This window comes from Balaenoptera ricei, chromosome 11 (genome assembly GCF_028023285.1).
Source record: "Balaenoptera ricei isolate mBalRic1 chromosome 11, mBalRic1.hap2, whole genome shotgun sequence".
Lineage (NCBI taxonomy): Eukaryota > Metazoa > Chordata > Mammalia > Artiodactyla > Balaenopteridae > Balaenoptera > Balaenoptera ricei.
This window is the reverse complement of record NC_082649.1, coordinates 85,755,307-85,771,660: the sequence shown is the minus strand read 5'-3', so window position 1 is coordinate 85,771,660 and position 16,354 is coordinate 85,755,307. Positions and strand designations below refer to the sequence as shown.

At 41.6% G+C, this 16,354-nt stretch overlaps 1 protein-coding gene across 4 annotated transcripts in view; it reads left to right on the top strand.

The window, feature by feature from the left end:
* Positions 1 to 16,354, top strand: part of FRMD4B (FERM domain containing 4B) — a 347,737-nt gene that overhangs the window by 242,765 nt on the left and 88,618 nt on the right. For all 4 annotated transcript variants that reach the window (XM_059940166.1, XM_059940162.1, XM_059940164.1 and 1 more), the window contains one exon: positions 10,126 to 10,210. In XM_059940166.1, the coding sequence (XP_059796149.1) occupies positions 10,126 to 10,210 (85 nt within the window). The remainder of the gene's footprint in view (positions 1 to 10,125; positions 10,211 to 16,354) is intronic.

The following is a 16,354-nucleotide window of genomic DNA, read 5'->3' as shown; positions in this document are numbered from 1 at the left end:
AGTTTCCTCTCTATTGAAATGTAGCATTAACCCTGTGGCAGGCACTGGGTTAGATATTTGACCTGTATTGTCTCATTGATTCCTGAGCTAAACACTGGGGTTCTACAGATTTGCAGGGAAAGACTTTTCTCCAAGTTCATATCCCCCAGGATGCAGGGAGCGGCTCAGAAACACATGCCGCTTCTGCATGGAAGGAAGAAAACATTTAAGGTGAATGCACTTAGTTCTCTCTTTATGAACTTCAGGATTAAACCTTTGTCTTTGCTTTAGTTATAAAATCTCAATGATATGTACTAACTATGTGTGTAACATATATGTGTATAGACGCCCCATAATTTATTTATGCACCATAATTCATTTAACCCATCCTCTGTTTCCCTGTGAGTCCAAACGCCCCCAGGCTGCTGGGGGACTCCTCCAGCCCCGGCGTTGTTATCTGCTGCTGTAAATTATCATCCACAAACACATGGGCCTCTTTGGTAATGCAGCCCAGATGTAAGCATTTGAAAAGCTTGATAGTGAGCAAACAGGCATTTAATTCTCAGGGGGTGGCAGGGGAACTGCGGGTGACCTCATTGGAAAAGCTCCCATCCCCTCGCGGGGGGGGGGGGGGCAAGCCGAGGTGGCTCTGGCTGGTACCACCCAGCTCCACAAAAAGCCAGGATCTTGGGTCTTTTACCCCCCTTATTCATCGGACTACCTCTTGCTTTTTTTTTCTTTCTGGTCCTCCTTCTCCTCTTCCCCTCTCTTCTTCCTCCTATTTCCAAATCTCCTTTGCTATGCGCATGACTGTAAGTGGCCACTCAGAGGTACCCTAAGTATTGTCTGTCTGTGACGCTTGGGGGTGAGAATTCGCCACGTGTGGAGAGTCCTAGTAGGAGATGTGGGGAAAGACTACTAACTTTCTGTCAAAGTTGCTGCAAACACAGAGCCTTTGAAAGACTTTTTTCAGTCTTTTAAGCACCCTTTGGCCTGGTTCTGGAACGTTCGGCCTTTAGAAAGAGTTTAACTCAAGGAAGCATTATGACTACAACTCGTGGGTCCACATCATTCCACCTGATTTTTTTAAGAAAGACAAATATATGAAATACAACCCAACAGGTAAAGATTCTGGTGAAGAAATAGATTTATTGATATAGAAAGAAGTTCCCAGTATATTCTAGGGGAAAGAAGCAGACCACAGGATGGCACTTAAGTAAAAGATATGAGTAGGAGGGCTTCCCTGGTGGCACAGTGGTTGGGAGTCTGCCTGCCAATGCAGGGGACACGGGTTCGAGCCCTGGTCTGGGAAGATCCCACATGCCGCGGAGCGGCTGGGCCCGTGAGCCACAATTACTGAGCCTGTGCGTCTGGAACCTGTGCTCCGCAACAAGAGAGGCCGCGACAGTGAGAGGCCCGCGCACCGCGATGAAGACTGGCCCCCGCTTGCCACAACTAGAGAAAGCCCTCGCACAGAAACGAAGACCCAACACAGCCATAAATAAATAAATAAATTAAAAAAAAAAAAAAAAGATATGAGTAGGAAAAAAGTTTAAAATGTTAACAGTAATTTATCTCTGAGTAGAATGATTGTGGGAATGACTTTTGTTTGTCTATATATATTTTTTCCTACGATGAACGTATTAAGCAATTTTTAAAAAACGCGAGTGTGAAGAGTGATAAAATGAAGAAAAGGTAAAATGTTTGTGACTGGGTAGCCGTGAGTTATTTTAGAGCTATCAAAGAGTAGGTAATTTACAATAAGGAGAGGACAGGAAAGTTCACCTCTTCCCAGAGGAATGTGATTAAAAAGCACCGAGAAATAACGGATTTCTCCTACTTTGGGCCCAGCAGAGGTATCTGAGGCAGATGTGTGAGTTAGCCAGAGCTCTTTGCACGCCACCACACTTCCATCTGAACGATATCCCAGAACCTGGGGAAAAAGTCTGTTAGTTGCCTTAATATTGACCATGACCTCCTGGCCTAACCCATTCTTGAACTTCCAGGCAGGTGGTAAGGGGCCTTCGTCTTTGAGGAGTCACCATCCTGATCCATATGAGAGTTCCAGAAAGACACAGAATCCTTCAAAACTCAATCCCGATTCCAGTTTCTAATTTATTTTATTATTATTATTGTTATTTATTTTATTATTTTTGGCTGCGTTGGGTCTTCGTTGCTGCACGCGGGCTTTCTCTAGTTGTGGCGAGCGGGGGCTACTCTTCGTTGCGGTGCGCGGGCTTCTCATTGTGGTGGCTTCTCTTGTTGTGGAGCACGGGCTCTAGGCACGCGGGCTTCAGTAGTTGTGGAATGCAGTCTCAGTAGTTGTGGCTCGCAGGCTCTAGACCACAGGCTCAGTAGTTGTGGCGCACGGGCTTAGTTGCTCCACGGCTTGTGGGATCTTCCCGGACCAGGGCTCGAACCCGTGTCCCTTGCATTGGCAGGCAGATTCTTAACCACTGTGCCACCAGGGAAGCCCCCGATTCCAGTTTCTTACAGGATTATATTTCTGTGTGCTCCCCAATCACATATCAGACAGTGTTTATGGGAATCTGCTCAGTCTTTTCTGTAATCTGTCCTCAGGGTGACATCAAAAGGGCAGAAGGAAAGCATTAGTATTATGATGGGTGACAAGGCTGTAGGGTACAGAAGTTCAATGCTTGGCCTTTAATGCACGGTTTCTCAGTAGCAGTACTATTGACATTTGGGGCCAAGTAATTTTTTTTTTTTGGCCACACTGTGTAGCATGTGGAATCTTAGTTCCCTGACCAGGGATCGAACCCGTGTCCCCCTGCAGTGGAAGCGCAAAGTCCTAACCACTGGACCGCCAGGGAATTCTGGGGCCAGGGAATTCTTCACTGAAGGGAGCCATGCTGTTCTGTAGGATGTTTGCAGCACCCCTGGCCTCTACCCATGAGATGCCAGGAACACTCTCCAAGTCAGGACAATCAAAAAAATGTCTTCAACATGGCCAGATGCACTTCACTCCATCCCTTAAGAACCAATGCTTTAGCATTGCTCTTGGGTTCTAACCCTAACTCTCCCGTGTATTACCTGTGTGGCCTTTGGCATCCTCTGTGGGCCTCTTTCCTCACCTAGAAAATGGAATAGGAGCTTGTGGTAATACACAGGGTTGTTGGAGGATTATGCATGTTAACATGTAACGAAGACCCTCAATAAATGTTAACCATTTTTATGATGTAATTAACAGAGGCTGCCTCAACCACATGTTCAATGGGTAAAAAATTCCTTAATGTGATATACGGCTACTGAATATGGAAGTTTGGAGACTGTCTGGCTTGGGTCTGACCCACTCACTTTTGCACTGGGTGGAAGATTTCATCATTTGTCTCCATCATTCACTAGTCCCAGCCATCCCCTCCCTGAAAACTTAACCTCTCCTGCCTCTTCCTGTCTCCTTCTCAGAACATCTGTCCCTACTTTGCTCATGGTGGACGGGAGCAGGCTATTTTGCAGTTTGAAGCAAGCGCTTGGAATTCACCACGGGACCCTAACACTTGACGTTGCCTGGGGCAAAAGACTCCCTCCCTGTTCAGACAGGTCACAGCGAGGCCCTTACCCTCCTGGGCCTCCAGCTCTTCCCTGGAGAACTCAGAAAGAGTCACAATGTGGGAGAGGAGCGGCAGGGCAGGTTTCTACAGGCTCACACCTGGAGGGCCCTCTCTAGTTCTCCTTGGGATGCCTGGAAATTCGGAAGTGAGGCAGAGTTTTCCTGGCAGGGGAGCACATTGTAGAAGCAAATAATTCTTCCCTTGGGGAATCCTCCAAGAGTGCACCCCTCCCAGAGATGAACGGGAACATATGGGACTCTCAGAAGTTGTGCATCGTCGTTTGGAGAAAATGAAATACACTTAAATTATACCGCTGTCTTCAGCGTCCATTATAAAGCAGGACTATGAGGTTGCAGGGTCATTACAAGCAATAAATACAGCTCTCCCTGCTCGGGATGTGGATTAGGACCTGATAGAAATCTACTTAGGCAGGTGGCTGCAATGAGTGCCTAAAATTACCCACAGTAACTGAATGAAACCTGGAACGAGGCGTTTGAATGCAGCCCTTATGGGACGCCAGTCACCAAGTCAGCATTGTTCAGAATGCGAAATAATTGAGTCATTCTTGCCCAATTCGCCTTCTTTGATGCTATCGCTCAGACATAGCAAAGATTCTGGAAAACAAAGAAAATATACTCAGTTGGGGAGATAAAGTGGTCAGAAGAATATTCGTTTCAGAGTGGTTTCCCATTCTGTCAAAATGGACACCTTTGTAGCATGTTGCTTCCTTGAGAGAAAGAGCTTAGGAAAGGTAACTGGAATTTCCATTCTTGTTGTTACAGCTGAAGTTTTAGAGAGGTTCCCAGCGAAGTGTGCACCTTCTGTTATAGACCCCCTGGTAGGCAGATAATAATAACATAGTAATAATCACCACCGCTCATTGACCGCTGAAATACATGCCACCCACTAAGCTAAGTTGAAAATCTCTCTCATGTCTCTGGTGTGGAGGCAAGTAAGGAAAGGGAAGCACGGAGAAGCCAAGCAGCTGGATCAGTGTTAGGGCTGGACTTATCCTAGTTATCTCCCCAACTCTGTGGTGTTGACTTTTTTTTTTCCTTTTCTTTTTTTTTTGGCCACACCATGCAGCTTGTGGGATCTTAGTTCCCTGACCAGGGATTGAACCCAGGCTGTGGCAGTGAAAGTTCAGAGTCCTAACCACTGGACCACCAGGGAATTCCCTGTGGTGTTGACTTTTGAGCATGATGAATAAATGCCATTGGAGGAAAACATGGGCCACTACGTGGCAGTGACCATTAAAGGACAGCCCATCCCAAACAACCAGAGTCTTCTGCTTTTCGACACACGTGTATTGTCATCTCGCTGACAGGCCTGCCCCTCCTCCAAGCCAATTATGTCATATCGTTGAGGCTGATGTTCTGTTATCACCGATGATCGGTTAGGTGAACACCTGTCCCATCAAGAAAGGGGGGGAAATGCTAATGGGAGGAACACGAAAAGCAGAGACAAAACCTCTTCTCAAGAAGGCAAATTCTCAAGAAATTACACTTGTGAAGTTGTGTGAGGTCTGTCTCCAAAACATATGCCTAACCCAAAAGCCTGGGTTTGTTTAGAGGCTGAAAATTGAACCGTGGGCTTTGACTTCGCAAAATCTTAGTGAAATCACTCACAGTAAGCACGCAGAAGGGAAACAATATCCTTTTGCCATAAAAGGGCTGAAACAAAAGGTCTTTATTTTATGTCTGGGATAGTCCGTTTCATTTCATTAAGAAGCCCTAGATTTTGTTTTCAGTTCATGGTACGTGTTGATAGGTGCTCCTGGGGAGGCATTGTCCCGGAGGACCATATGTACGTACTGTTCATACCCTCTATAAATATAAAGTCATTACAGTGGCTCCCTTGAGGGAGAGATGGGATTGTGGATTCAGAGAGCAGGTAATCGGATCCCCAGGCAGAAAGGTAGAAGGCAACAGGGCGGATCGCCAGAAAGTAGTGGGAAACAAGATAGGGACCTGTTTACTGGAACTAGGATATAGTCGGGGACCTGAGCTTCAGAAGCAAGAGGAACCCAATTTCTAGTACAAAGGTATCTGTGGAGAATTGGACAAGCCACAAGTTGATTTGGTGCTAAGCCACCCAACTCCCTGCATATGGTCTGTTAAATTCTTGAAGACTAGCAAGAGGTCTGGCTAATATGCCCTCTCCCTGGAATGCTCTTCCAACCTTCGTTACCTGGTGAACTCATGCATTCTTTAAGACTCGGCTCAATTGTCTGAGGGTACACCGTGTCCTGTGACACTTAGTCCTCTGGATTTCAGTTTGGCAGCCTTCTCCCTCTTGATTCATAAGCTGATTTAATGGCATTCCTCCCTTGGGCCCCATGGCATTGTGTACATTTTATACTTCATTGTGATTGTTATTGTAGGAAAGCATCCTATCATACTGGTTTGAAATATGAACTTTGAAGTCTGGAAGGCCTTAGTTTGAATCATGGCTCCACCACTTTCTACCTGTATGGCTTGGGGAAGTTGACTTTACATCTCTATTTCTCAGTTTTCTTATCTGTAAGATAGGTTCATAACTTGCTACCTCTGGCATCTGGTTGTACTGAAGTTAAATGAAATGATGCGTGTAGAGCCCTTTGTATTGTCCCTAGCACGTGGGAAGCCCTCTAGTATCCAGTAATGTGGATTCTTTGGTTTCCAGCAAAAGAAACCAATTGTGGCTAACAGAATTGAAGGAAAACTGGACTAACAAAGCCTCAGAAAAGATAGGAATCCAGGCTCTGCAGGGGTCTAGGGAGCAGAAACCAATGGACAGTTTCATCCGGGTACCACTGGCAGAACAATAGGCTCCAACAATCTTTGATCGATAGGTCATTGTAATCATATTTCTATTCCAGGGTGAAGAATTTGACTGGTCTAGCTTGGTCACATGCTCCTACCTTGGAGAAGGAGTTCCAGCTGAGTAAAAGGAATGTGCTCAGCTGTTTTACATCCAGCTGGTGATCCTTAAGGCTTTTGCATATGTGACTCTCGCTAAAGACCATTGCAGATTTATTTATTTAATAACGCAAGCACAGGATTTAAAAAAAAAAAAAAAGTTTTGAAGACAGTGGCAAAATGTGAATGAAGGTCAGAATCTTAAATATTAAGGAATTATGAACTTTGCTAGTGTGAAAATTCATTGAGGTTATGCTTTTAATACGATCCCTCTCTGTTAGAGATACATACTGAAATAAGTAAAAATGAAAGAATCACCGAATCTTGGCATAGATAACAGACCCTGAGTTCTCCTAATCTGACCTGGGACTCTTATAGGGCAGGAAGACCCTTCCAAGACTATTTTAACTTTTTAAAAGGTGTTTCATAGGTTGATCCAAAATCTATCACCTTGTATTTTTTTGGTCCACTGATCTGGTTCTGCCTTTTTTTTTTTTTTAATTATTATTTATTTATTTATTATTTATTTATTTTATTTATTTATTTTATTTATTTATTTTTGGCTGTGTTAGGGCTTCGTTGCTGTGTGTGGGCTTTCTCTAGTTGCAGCGAGTGGGGGCTACTCTTCGTTGAGGTGCGCGGGCTTCTCATTGCAGTGGCTTCTCGTTGCGGAGCACGGGCTCTTGGCGCATGGGCTTCAGTAGTTGTGGCATGTGGGTTCAGTAGTTGTGGCTCATGGGCTCTAGAGCGCAGGCTTCAGTAGTTGTGGCGCACAGGCTTAGTTGCTCCGCGACATGTAGGATCTTCCCGGACCAGGACTTGAACCCGTGTCCCCCGCATTGGCAGGCGGATTCTTAACCACTGCGCCACCGGGGTAGCCCTGGTTCTGACTTTTGAAACAATAGAGAACAAACGTACTTCTATTTTACTTGTTTCTGCACACAATTATTTAGGGCTTAGCTTTCCTTATAAATGCTGGTTGTGTGAACAAGTGAGGCAGCCAGGAGGAGGTTCCACTGAAAAGCATTGTCTACAGGAGTCAAAGGGACCCAGATCAAGACCTCCTCCTGCCTGTGCATGTAGGCGGATCTCTAAATTCAGTTTCTGCATCTGTACAATGGGAATAATGATAGGTATCTCCTTTCCAGGGTTGTTGTGAGAATTAAATGAAAGAACGCATGGAAAGCACTCAGCATGCGACCCGGCACTTAAGTAAGAGCTCAAGAAACATTAGCTGTGATCCTGCTGCTGCACTTTCAGGCTGCCCACCGAAAACCTGCCCATCTTATCTCAGTTGACAGAGATAAAAATACTTGTAAAAGCAAAGGAAGCAGGGCAAAACCATCACCACCTAGTTGAAACAGAAGGTCCTTCGGGAAACTTCGTTACACAGGTCATCTCAGCCCTGTGGCAGCAGCAGGCCTTGAATCCGCCATCGCAGGGACTTGGTACTCTCTGCTTCCACTCCATCAGCCCCTGCGCTTGACTTGTGTCCTTTCTCTCCCTCCTGGCTTCTGCTTAGTGCCTTTCTCTACCTCCACTGTTTCCCTCTTGACCTGTCTCTCTCGTCTCTCAGTCTCTCTAAGAGACCATACATGATGGGTTTGTCCGTTCCTTACCCCGTATAAGGAGCCTCTGATGGGCTGATCTCTCTTCTTCCCAGCCCACCTCATAGGATGCTCACCGGCTTACAGACTGGTTGCCTTTGAGTCAGGTGACTGTCCGTGGTCTGTCTGGCCATGGCCAGGAGACCGAAATTGACGGGAGAATACTCAGATTGTAACTAACTCTTGGTGAAAGCCAAATTATGAATGTTTATCACGTTACCACAGAGATGCTATTTACCTATTGTATTTTCTCCACCTGGATTTCTTTTTGTCCTATAGAATCCTGTTTTTTTCCTAGCCTTCAGGTATAGGTCAAATCCCATCGTGTCCTATCAGACTTTTTTTTTTTTTTAAAACATAATGCAAGGTTGCCAAGCCACACTAGTTAGGATTTCTTGAATTCCTACCACGTGCCAGGCAGTGTAGTGGGCACTTCATAACGGTCCTCCTAGGGCCATCGTCATCCCCATTTTATAGACAAAGAATCTTAGACTCAAAGCTTAAGCCACATCCCCCAGGCCACATAGCATTAAATTCCAGAAAATGGATTTTTATTAACAACTGTTAGTTTTTATTGTTTTACATCCTTTTCTATTATCTCATTTACTCCTTCCAAAACCCTGTGAGGTAAGTGCAGTCATAACACCCATTTTAGAAAAGACACAGAGAAGCTAACGATCTTGCCCAAGGCTACACAGCTAATAAATGATGGAGCTGGGACTCCATATTCTATATGTTTCAGGTTCCCAAGCCTGCTTTTCCCTCCAACTCTTCATCTCCCCCTCCTGCCTTAATCCTTAACTTTCCCTTCTCACACACCTAACACTCATGAATCTTCATTAAGCTCACTTATAGGTGAGATAAACCCTTGTAAGTGAAAATATAAAGGATTTATTCTCTTTCTGGAACTTCCCTTGATGATTCAGCATTAAGGGTGGAATTTTTCAAATGATTTTACCATCTCAGTGGTAGAATCTTTCACGGCCTTTTTAAGCTGCTGGATTTATTTCTCAAACGTTTCCTTATTGTGGAGAGGGAGGAAAAAATAAAAAGAGCAAATGCCCAAGGCCTGTCAGGATTTTGCAGAGCTAAGGACAAGACTCCCCCCACCGTGCCACTTCAGTCCGGGTTTATCTTGCCTCTCACCAAGTTGAGAGCAAGTTCTCTTCCAGGACCCTAGCTGTGAGCTCTCTTCGGGTATTAAGTCTCTTCATGCATTATTCATCAAGTGGGGCTCCAACAGTAGAGAAAACCTTCTAGGCCTTAGCTGGCCCACTCACCCACCCCAGAGCGCCTGCCTTCACCAGCCAGCTTCCACATGACGGGATGAGAAAAACACAAGACTCTCCTCCCCTCCCCACCTCTTGGTAGTAAGCTGTCTCCTAAAAGAGGGACCTGGCCTCATAGACTGAACGAGCAAAGGCCCAGAAAAGGCAGTGGAGGGAGCGAGGCCCAGAATGCCCTGATTTGCATGAGAAAGACCAATATTAAGTAGTACAAGAGCTCAGCTTCCAGCCAGAGGGAAAGCCTGGAGCCTGGAAGGATGAGAAGAAAGGAGGGAGAGTGCAATTGAAACTCTCCTGGTGGATGGGGGCGAGGTAAACGTGGGGCTCTCACACCCACCCTGAGTCTGCAAACCACAGAGCCACAGGTCTCCAGGTTCAATTATTTAGTAGCGCTTACTCAGCAGACTTCTGTTTTCAGCCCTCAGAGCTCAACTGGACTTTGTTTCGAAGCTGTCTCAGGTATTCTGAGCTCCCAGAATGTGTGTCGAAGAATTGGCAACCAAGAGTAAAGTTGGCTTTGCAGTTGGTGACCATTTTGGATTTTTCTTTAACTCACCTTCCAACACACAAAAGCCTTCTGTAGAAGATGTTATCTGCATATCCACATAGATTCATACATACACACAGCTGTACATACGTGTTGCAGATAGCTTTTAAGAGGGAAATAAAGCACAACCATCCCCTAGCTTCTGAAAATTCTCTGCGAGAAACAACATGAGGAAATGAAATCATGCAGAGAGAAGGGAAGGAATCTGAAGGAACAAACTTCTGTACTATTTTTCAGGTTTTACATTGAGAGCATATCGTTCCTGAAGGATAAAACCACCGTGGAGCTGTTTTTCCTGAATGCAAAGGCCTGTGTGCACAAGGTAAGGGCCCCATTTGTTATGGCCAGTGACAGATTCCAGAGACACTGGAGAAGGAGGGAGCAATGGCAGGGCCTTTGTTTTCATGTTCAAATGGAGAAAAACAGGACATAATCTTTTTCATTGACATATCCTACCCCACCAAACAAATAAACCAAAAAAAAAAAAAAAGAAAGAAAAAAAGGCAGTTCTTCTCAAATTCTGAGTTGGGAAGACAGCCATGTACAGAGGCATTGTGCTCACACAGAATTACCACGGCCTTAAATGCAGCTCATACTCCACACGGAATGACCCAGAAGGACACAAAGATGGATCAAGCAGACTGTGATCGAAGCCTCACAGAAGTCAGGCCAGAAATCTTTTTTAACAGAATACGGCCTACATTTATCGTAATTCAAAACCAGTCTCCTTTAGGGGCTTCTGCTCAAAGCCGTGTGTTTTAAGGCAGAGTCTCAGTTACCTGTGGGCAAGGGACCTGTTTTTGGCTTTGTTGTTTTTTTTATTTGCATCCAGTCCGTGGAGGATACACAGCTTTTGTAAAATTCAATACACACGAATTGCTAGAAAAATTATCCCATGCCTGGATGTTGCAGCCATGTCCGTCAGATTGCTGTAGAAGTTTTAGACACTCTCCATTTTTATCTTAGCTCCTTGCAGATAAGCATTGCTTTAAAGGCCTCTAGTCCGGCCTCCTCAAACCATACCCTGGGCAACTGGCAGGGAGTCTGTGGGCCAAGATAGGCTCAGCTGGAGCCCAGCTCCTCCCTTCAAGGTTATGGTCTCAGTGTTCAGGATCTCAGATCCCATGCCTGCTTCCAGGGCCGGTGGGAACCCCTTCTGCCCATATATATCACCCTAAATCTGAGGGGTGGCCAGAGACAGCTGGATGGTGCCTGGCCTGGAAGGGCAAGGGGGCAGACTGTGGGTTAGGACACCTGCATTGGTACTCCTCCCTCAGCCCCCAAAGTGTTAAGGGTGGCCCACTGCACACAGGCAGCTTTAATTAGTGTAAGACTCAGCAAGGAGCAGAGTTTTTGTTGTTTTTGTTTTAATAGCTTTATTGAAATGTAATTGACTACATAATTTTCTACGTCTTATTGGAAGTAATACCCTTGAAACGATCACTACAATCAAGATAGTGAATATAGCCAGCAACTACAGATCTGCTTTTTCTCACAGTAGAGTACATTTTCTAGAGTTTTATGTAAGTGGAATCATACAGTAGATAATCTTTTTGTCTTTTTTCAGTGAGCGTAATTGTTTTGATATTCATCCATGTTGCTGCATGTATCAATAGCACTTTGCTTTTTATTGCTAAGTAACATTCCACTGTGTGGCTATACCTTACATTGTTTTGTTTTTGCTTTTGTTTTTGTTTTTTTGGCCACACTGCTCGGCATGCAGGATCGCGGGATCCTAGTTCCGCGACCAGGGATCGAACCCGTGCCCACTGCAGTGGCAGCGCAGGGTCTTACCCACCAAACCACAGGGAAGTCCCTATGCCTTACATTGTTTATCCCCTCGCCTGTGCTTTTTTTTTTTCCTTTTTCTCTCAGTTTTACTGGGGTATAATTGACATATAATATTGTGTAAGTTTAAGGTGTACAATATGATGATTTGATATGTGCACATATTTCGAAATGATCCATTCACCTGTTGATGAACATTTAGTTTATGCAAGTTTGGGGACTATTACAAATAAAACTGCTATAAACATCCATGTACAAGTCATTGTATGCACATATACTTTCTTTTCTTCTTGGGCAAATGCCTGGGAGTAGAATGGCTAGATCATGTGGTAGATAGATTTAACTTTTTAAGGTTCTGCCAAACTGTTTTCCAAAGTGGTTGTGCTATTTTAAATTCCCACCAGCAGTTTATGAGATTTCTAGTTCCTTCATATCCTTGTCAACACGTGGCATCAACATCTTTTCCATTTTAGCCATTCTAATAGGAGTGTAGTAGCATCTCACTGCAGTTTTAATTTCCATTTCCCTGATGACATATGATGTTTGAGTGTCTCTTATGTGCTTATTTTACCGTCAGTATATCTTCTTTATGTTTGAATCTTTTGCCCAATTTCTTTGGGTTGCTGTTTTCTTCTCATGAGTTTTCAGAGTATATATATTCTGGATATAAGTACTTTATTGGTTATATGGATTACAAATATTTTCTCCCAGTCTGTGGCTTGCTGTTCATTCTCTTCATATCTTTCAAAGACTAAAAGGCTTTTATTTTGTTGAAGTCTATTTTATCAATTATTGAATTTATTGAATTATTGAATTAATTCTTTTTTTTTTTTTTTTGCATATGGATATTCAGTGGCTCCAGTGCCATTTGTTGAAAAGGCTGTCATTTCTCTATTACATTGCCTTTGCACCTTTAAAAAAAATTAGTGGTCCATATATGTGTGGGTTTACTTTTGGACTCTATTCTGTTCCATTGATCTATTTGTCAGCCTTTATGGCAATAATATACTGTTTTGATTACTGCAGCTTTGAATTGTGTATTGAAATCAGAACAAACCCTAACTTTGTTCTTTTTAAAAGTTGTCTTATTTATTCTACGTTTTTTGCATTTCCATATGGATTTTAGAATCAGCTTGTCAATTTCTATCCAAAACAAACAAACAACCCTACTGATACTTTTATTAGGATTGCATGAATTCATAGACCAAGGTGGGAAGAATTGACAGTTTAACAACATTGAGTCATCAGACCCATGAACAAGATATATATATATCCATTTATTTAGATCATCTTTAATTTCTCTCAGTAGTTTTCAGTATACAGGTCTTTTGTAAGTTCTGTGCCTATGTCCTACATATTATTTGATACAATTGTAAATGGTATCTTTTTATTTCAATTTCTGAATGTTCATTATCAGTATATAGAAATTGAATTGATTTTTGTATATTGATATTGAATCCTGCTAAACTCATTTATAACTTTTGGTAACTTTTTTGTAGATTTCATCAGGTTTACTTTATAGATCGTCTGCTAATAAAGATAGCTTTACTTCTTCCTTTTCAATCTGTGTGCCTTTTTATTAGTTGTCCAATTTATAGCCATAGTTGTTCATATTTTCTTATTATCCTTTTAACATGTGTAGTCTATAGTGGTATTGCCTCTTTTGATCCTGATATTAATAATTGGTATCGTCTCTCTTTTTTATTTCTTATCATTCTGGCCGGAAGTTTATCTGTATTGAGCCTCTCAAAGAATCAGCTTTTGGTTTCAACGATTTACTCATTGAAAAAAAGATTTTTTTCTACTTCATTGATTTCTGCTATGATCTTTATTAGTTTATATTTTATCATTATTATTGCCTTTCTTCTTCCTTTGGGTTTAATTTGCTCTTCATACACCATTCTCTTAAGATGAAAGCTGAGATCACTGATTAAAGATGTTTCTTTTCTAATATATGCATTTAGTACTGTAACATTTTCTCCTAAGTACTGATTTTGTATTCCGCAAATACTGATATGTTGTGTTTTCATTTTCATTCATTTGTAAATATTTTTAAATTTCCTTTTTGATATATCTTCATTGGCTCATTGTTATTTAGAAGAGTACAGTTTGGTTTCCAGAAATTTGGGGCCTTTTAGGGATCTTTTATTTACCTCTAATTAAATCTCATGGTGGTCAGAAAACACACATTGTATAAATTAAATTCTTTTAAATTTAATATGACTTATTTATGGCCCAGAATATGCTTCATCTTGTAAGTGGTCCATGTGCACTTGGGAAGAATGTGTATTCTGCTGTTGTTGGGTGGATGTTCTATAAATGTTAACCAAGTCAATTTGATAGTACTGTTTAAGTCTACTACTCTTGCTGATTGTGTGTCTACTTCCTTTATCAGTTATTGACAGAGAGGTACTGAAATCTCTAGCTATGACTGTGGATTTTTCTATTTCTCTTTGTAAGTTCTATCAGTTTTCATTTCATGTATTTTGAAGTTTTGTTATTAGGTTATAAGCATTTAGGAATGCTATATCCTCTTGACTATCTTTATAGAATGATCCTCTTTATCCTGGTAATATTCTTTATTCTGAAATCTGTTTTGATATTAATATAACCACTTCACATTTCTTTTGATCAGTGTTAACATGCTAAGTCTTTTTCCATCCTTTTAATTGTAAACTGTTTGTGTCTGTGTATTTAAAGTGAATTTCTTATAGACAACATATAACTGCATCTTGATATTTTTATCCATTTTATTTATCCATTTATCCATCTCTGTCTTTTAACTGGTTGTTTACATTATTTACATTTAATGTGATTATTGACACGGTTAAGTTTGTCTGTCTTGCTATTTGTTTTCTATTTGTCCCATCTGTTCTTTGTTCCTTTCTTCTGCCTTCTTTAGGATTTATTGAGTATTTTATGATTTCATTTTATCTCCTTTGTTGGATTACTAGCTATAACTCTTTGTTTTATTTTTTCTGTGATTGCTTTAGGGTTTATAGTATACATCTTTAACTTATCAAGTCTACCTTCAAGTGATCTTGTACTATTTCACATGTAGTACAAGAACCTTATAATAGTATATTTCTATTTCTTCATTCTCAGCCTTTATGCTGTCAGTGTCATACGTTTTATTTTTAGATGTGTTATAGATGCACATGACATTGTTATTGTTTTTGTGTAAACATTTGGTCATCTCTGTCTGCTTTTAAAATTTTCTCTTTATCACTGCTTTGAACAATTTGATATAGCTTTCTCCTTCATGGTTCTTGTGATTGGTGTTTATTGAGCATCTTGGACTTGTGGGTTTATTGTTTTTATCAAATTTGGGAATATTTCAGCCATAATTTCTTCAACTATTTTTTTCTGTCCCCATCCATGCCTCCTTTGCAAACTCCAATTGCACATATACTAGGCCACCTAAAGTTATCCCACAGCTAAGTGATGCTCTTTTCTTTTTATTTCTTTCTTTCTTTTTGTGTTTTACTTTGGTAATTTCTATTGCAGTATCTTCAATTTTATTCATCTTTTCTCTTGGAATTTATTCTGCCATTTATCCCACCCTGTATGTTGAAGTTTTTATCTTTAGAAGTTTGAAATTTGGATCTTTTTTTTTTTAATTTATTTTATTTATTTATTTATTTATTTTTAATTTTTGGCTGTGTTGGGTCTTCGTTGCTGCATGCAGGCTTTCTCTAGTTGCGGCAAGCAGGGGCTACTCTTTGTTGTGGTGCGTGGACTTCCCATTGCAGTGGCTGCTCTTGTTGCGGAGCACAGGCTCTAGGTGTACGGGCTTCAGTAGTTGCGGCTCGCAGGCTCTAGAGCACAGGCTCAGTAGTTGTGGCTCACGGGCTTAGTTGCTCCGCGGCATGTGGGATCTTCCCAGACCAGGGATCGAACCCGTGTCCCCTGCATTGACAGGCGGATTCTTAACCACTGTGCCACCAAGGAAGCCCAAGATTTGGATCTTTTTAAAATCTTGCCTGTGGCTACTTAACTTTTTAAACATATGGGCTACAGTTATAATAATTGTTTTAATGTCTCCATCTGCTTACTCTCTTTTATTTTTTTGACCGCACCATGCGGCTTGCGGGATCTTAGTTCCCTGACCAGGGATTGAACCTGGGCCCTGGCAGTGAGCATGGAGTCCTAACCACTGGACTGCCAGGGAAGTCCCGAAATTGCATTGTGAAGTTTAAAAAGAACCAAGCTACAGAACAGTAAATATAGTATAATTGTCTTTAACTTTATTTGCTTATATATATATATGTGTGTGTGTGTGTGTGTGTGTGTGTGTGTGTGTATAAAATGTACTTATAGGAAAAATAGAAAAATATATTGCATAGTATAAATTTTTATTATCTCTGAGAGTGAGATTATGGAAAGACTTTTGCTTTCTGAGTAATGCTTTTCTAAAATTTTTTAAATAGGATACTTGCATTCATTTTATATCAGAAAAATAGAGACAAAAATAATCAATGTATTCATTAAACTTTACCTCTTTGAAGCTGTATGAAGAGAATAAAAACATTGTGTTGATTGCTCTCCCTCCATTAGAAAAATACTCAGTTGTCTTTCTCACTGGACAAAGCTAAGTGGAAGCTGAAAATTCCTAATTGCTTTATCTAAAAAAGCAAAAGGTCTACTCTTAATGACAACTGACAGAATGTTTTTTTCT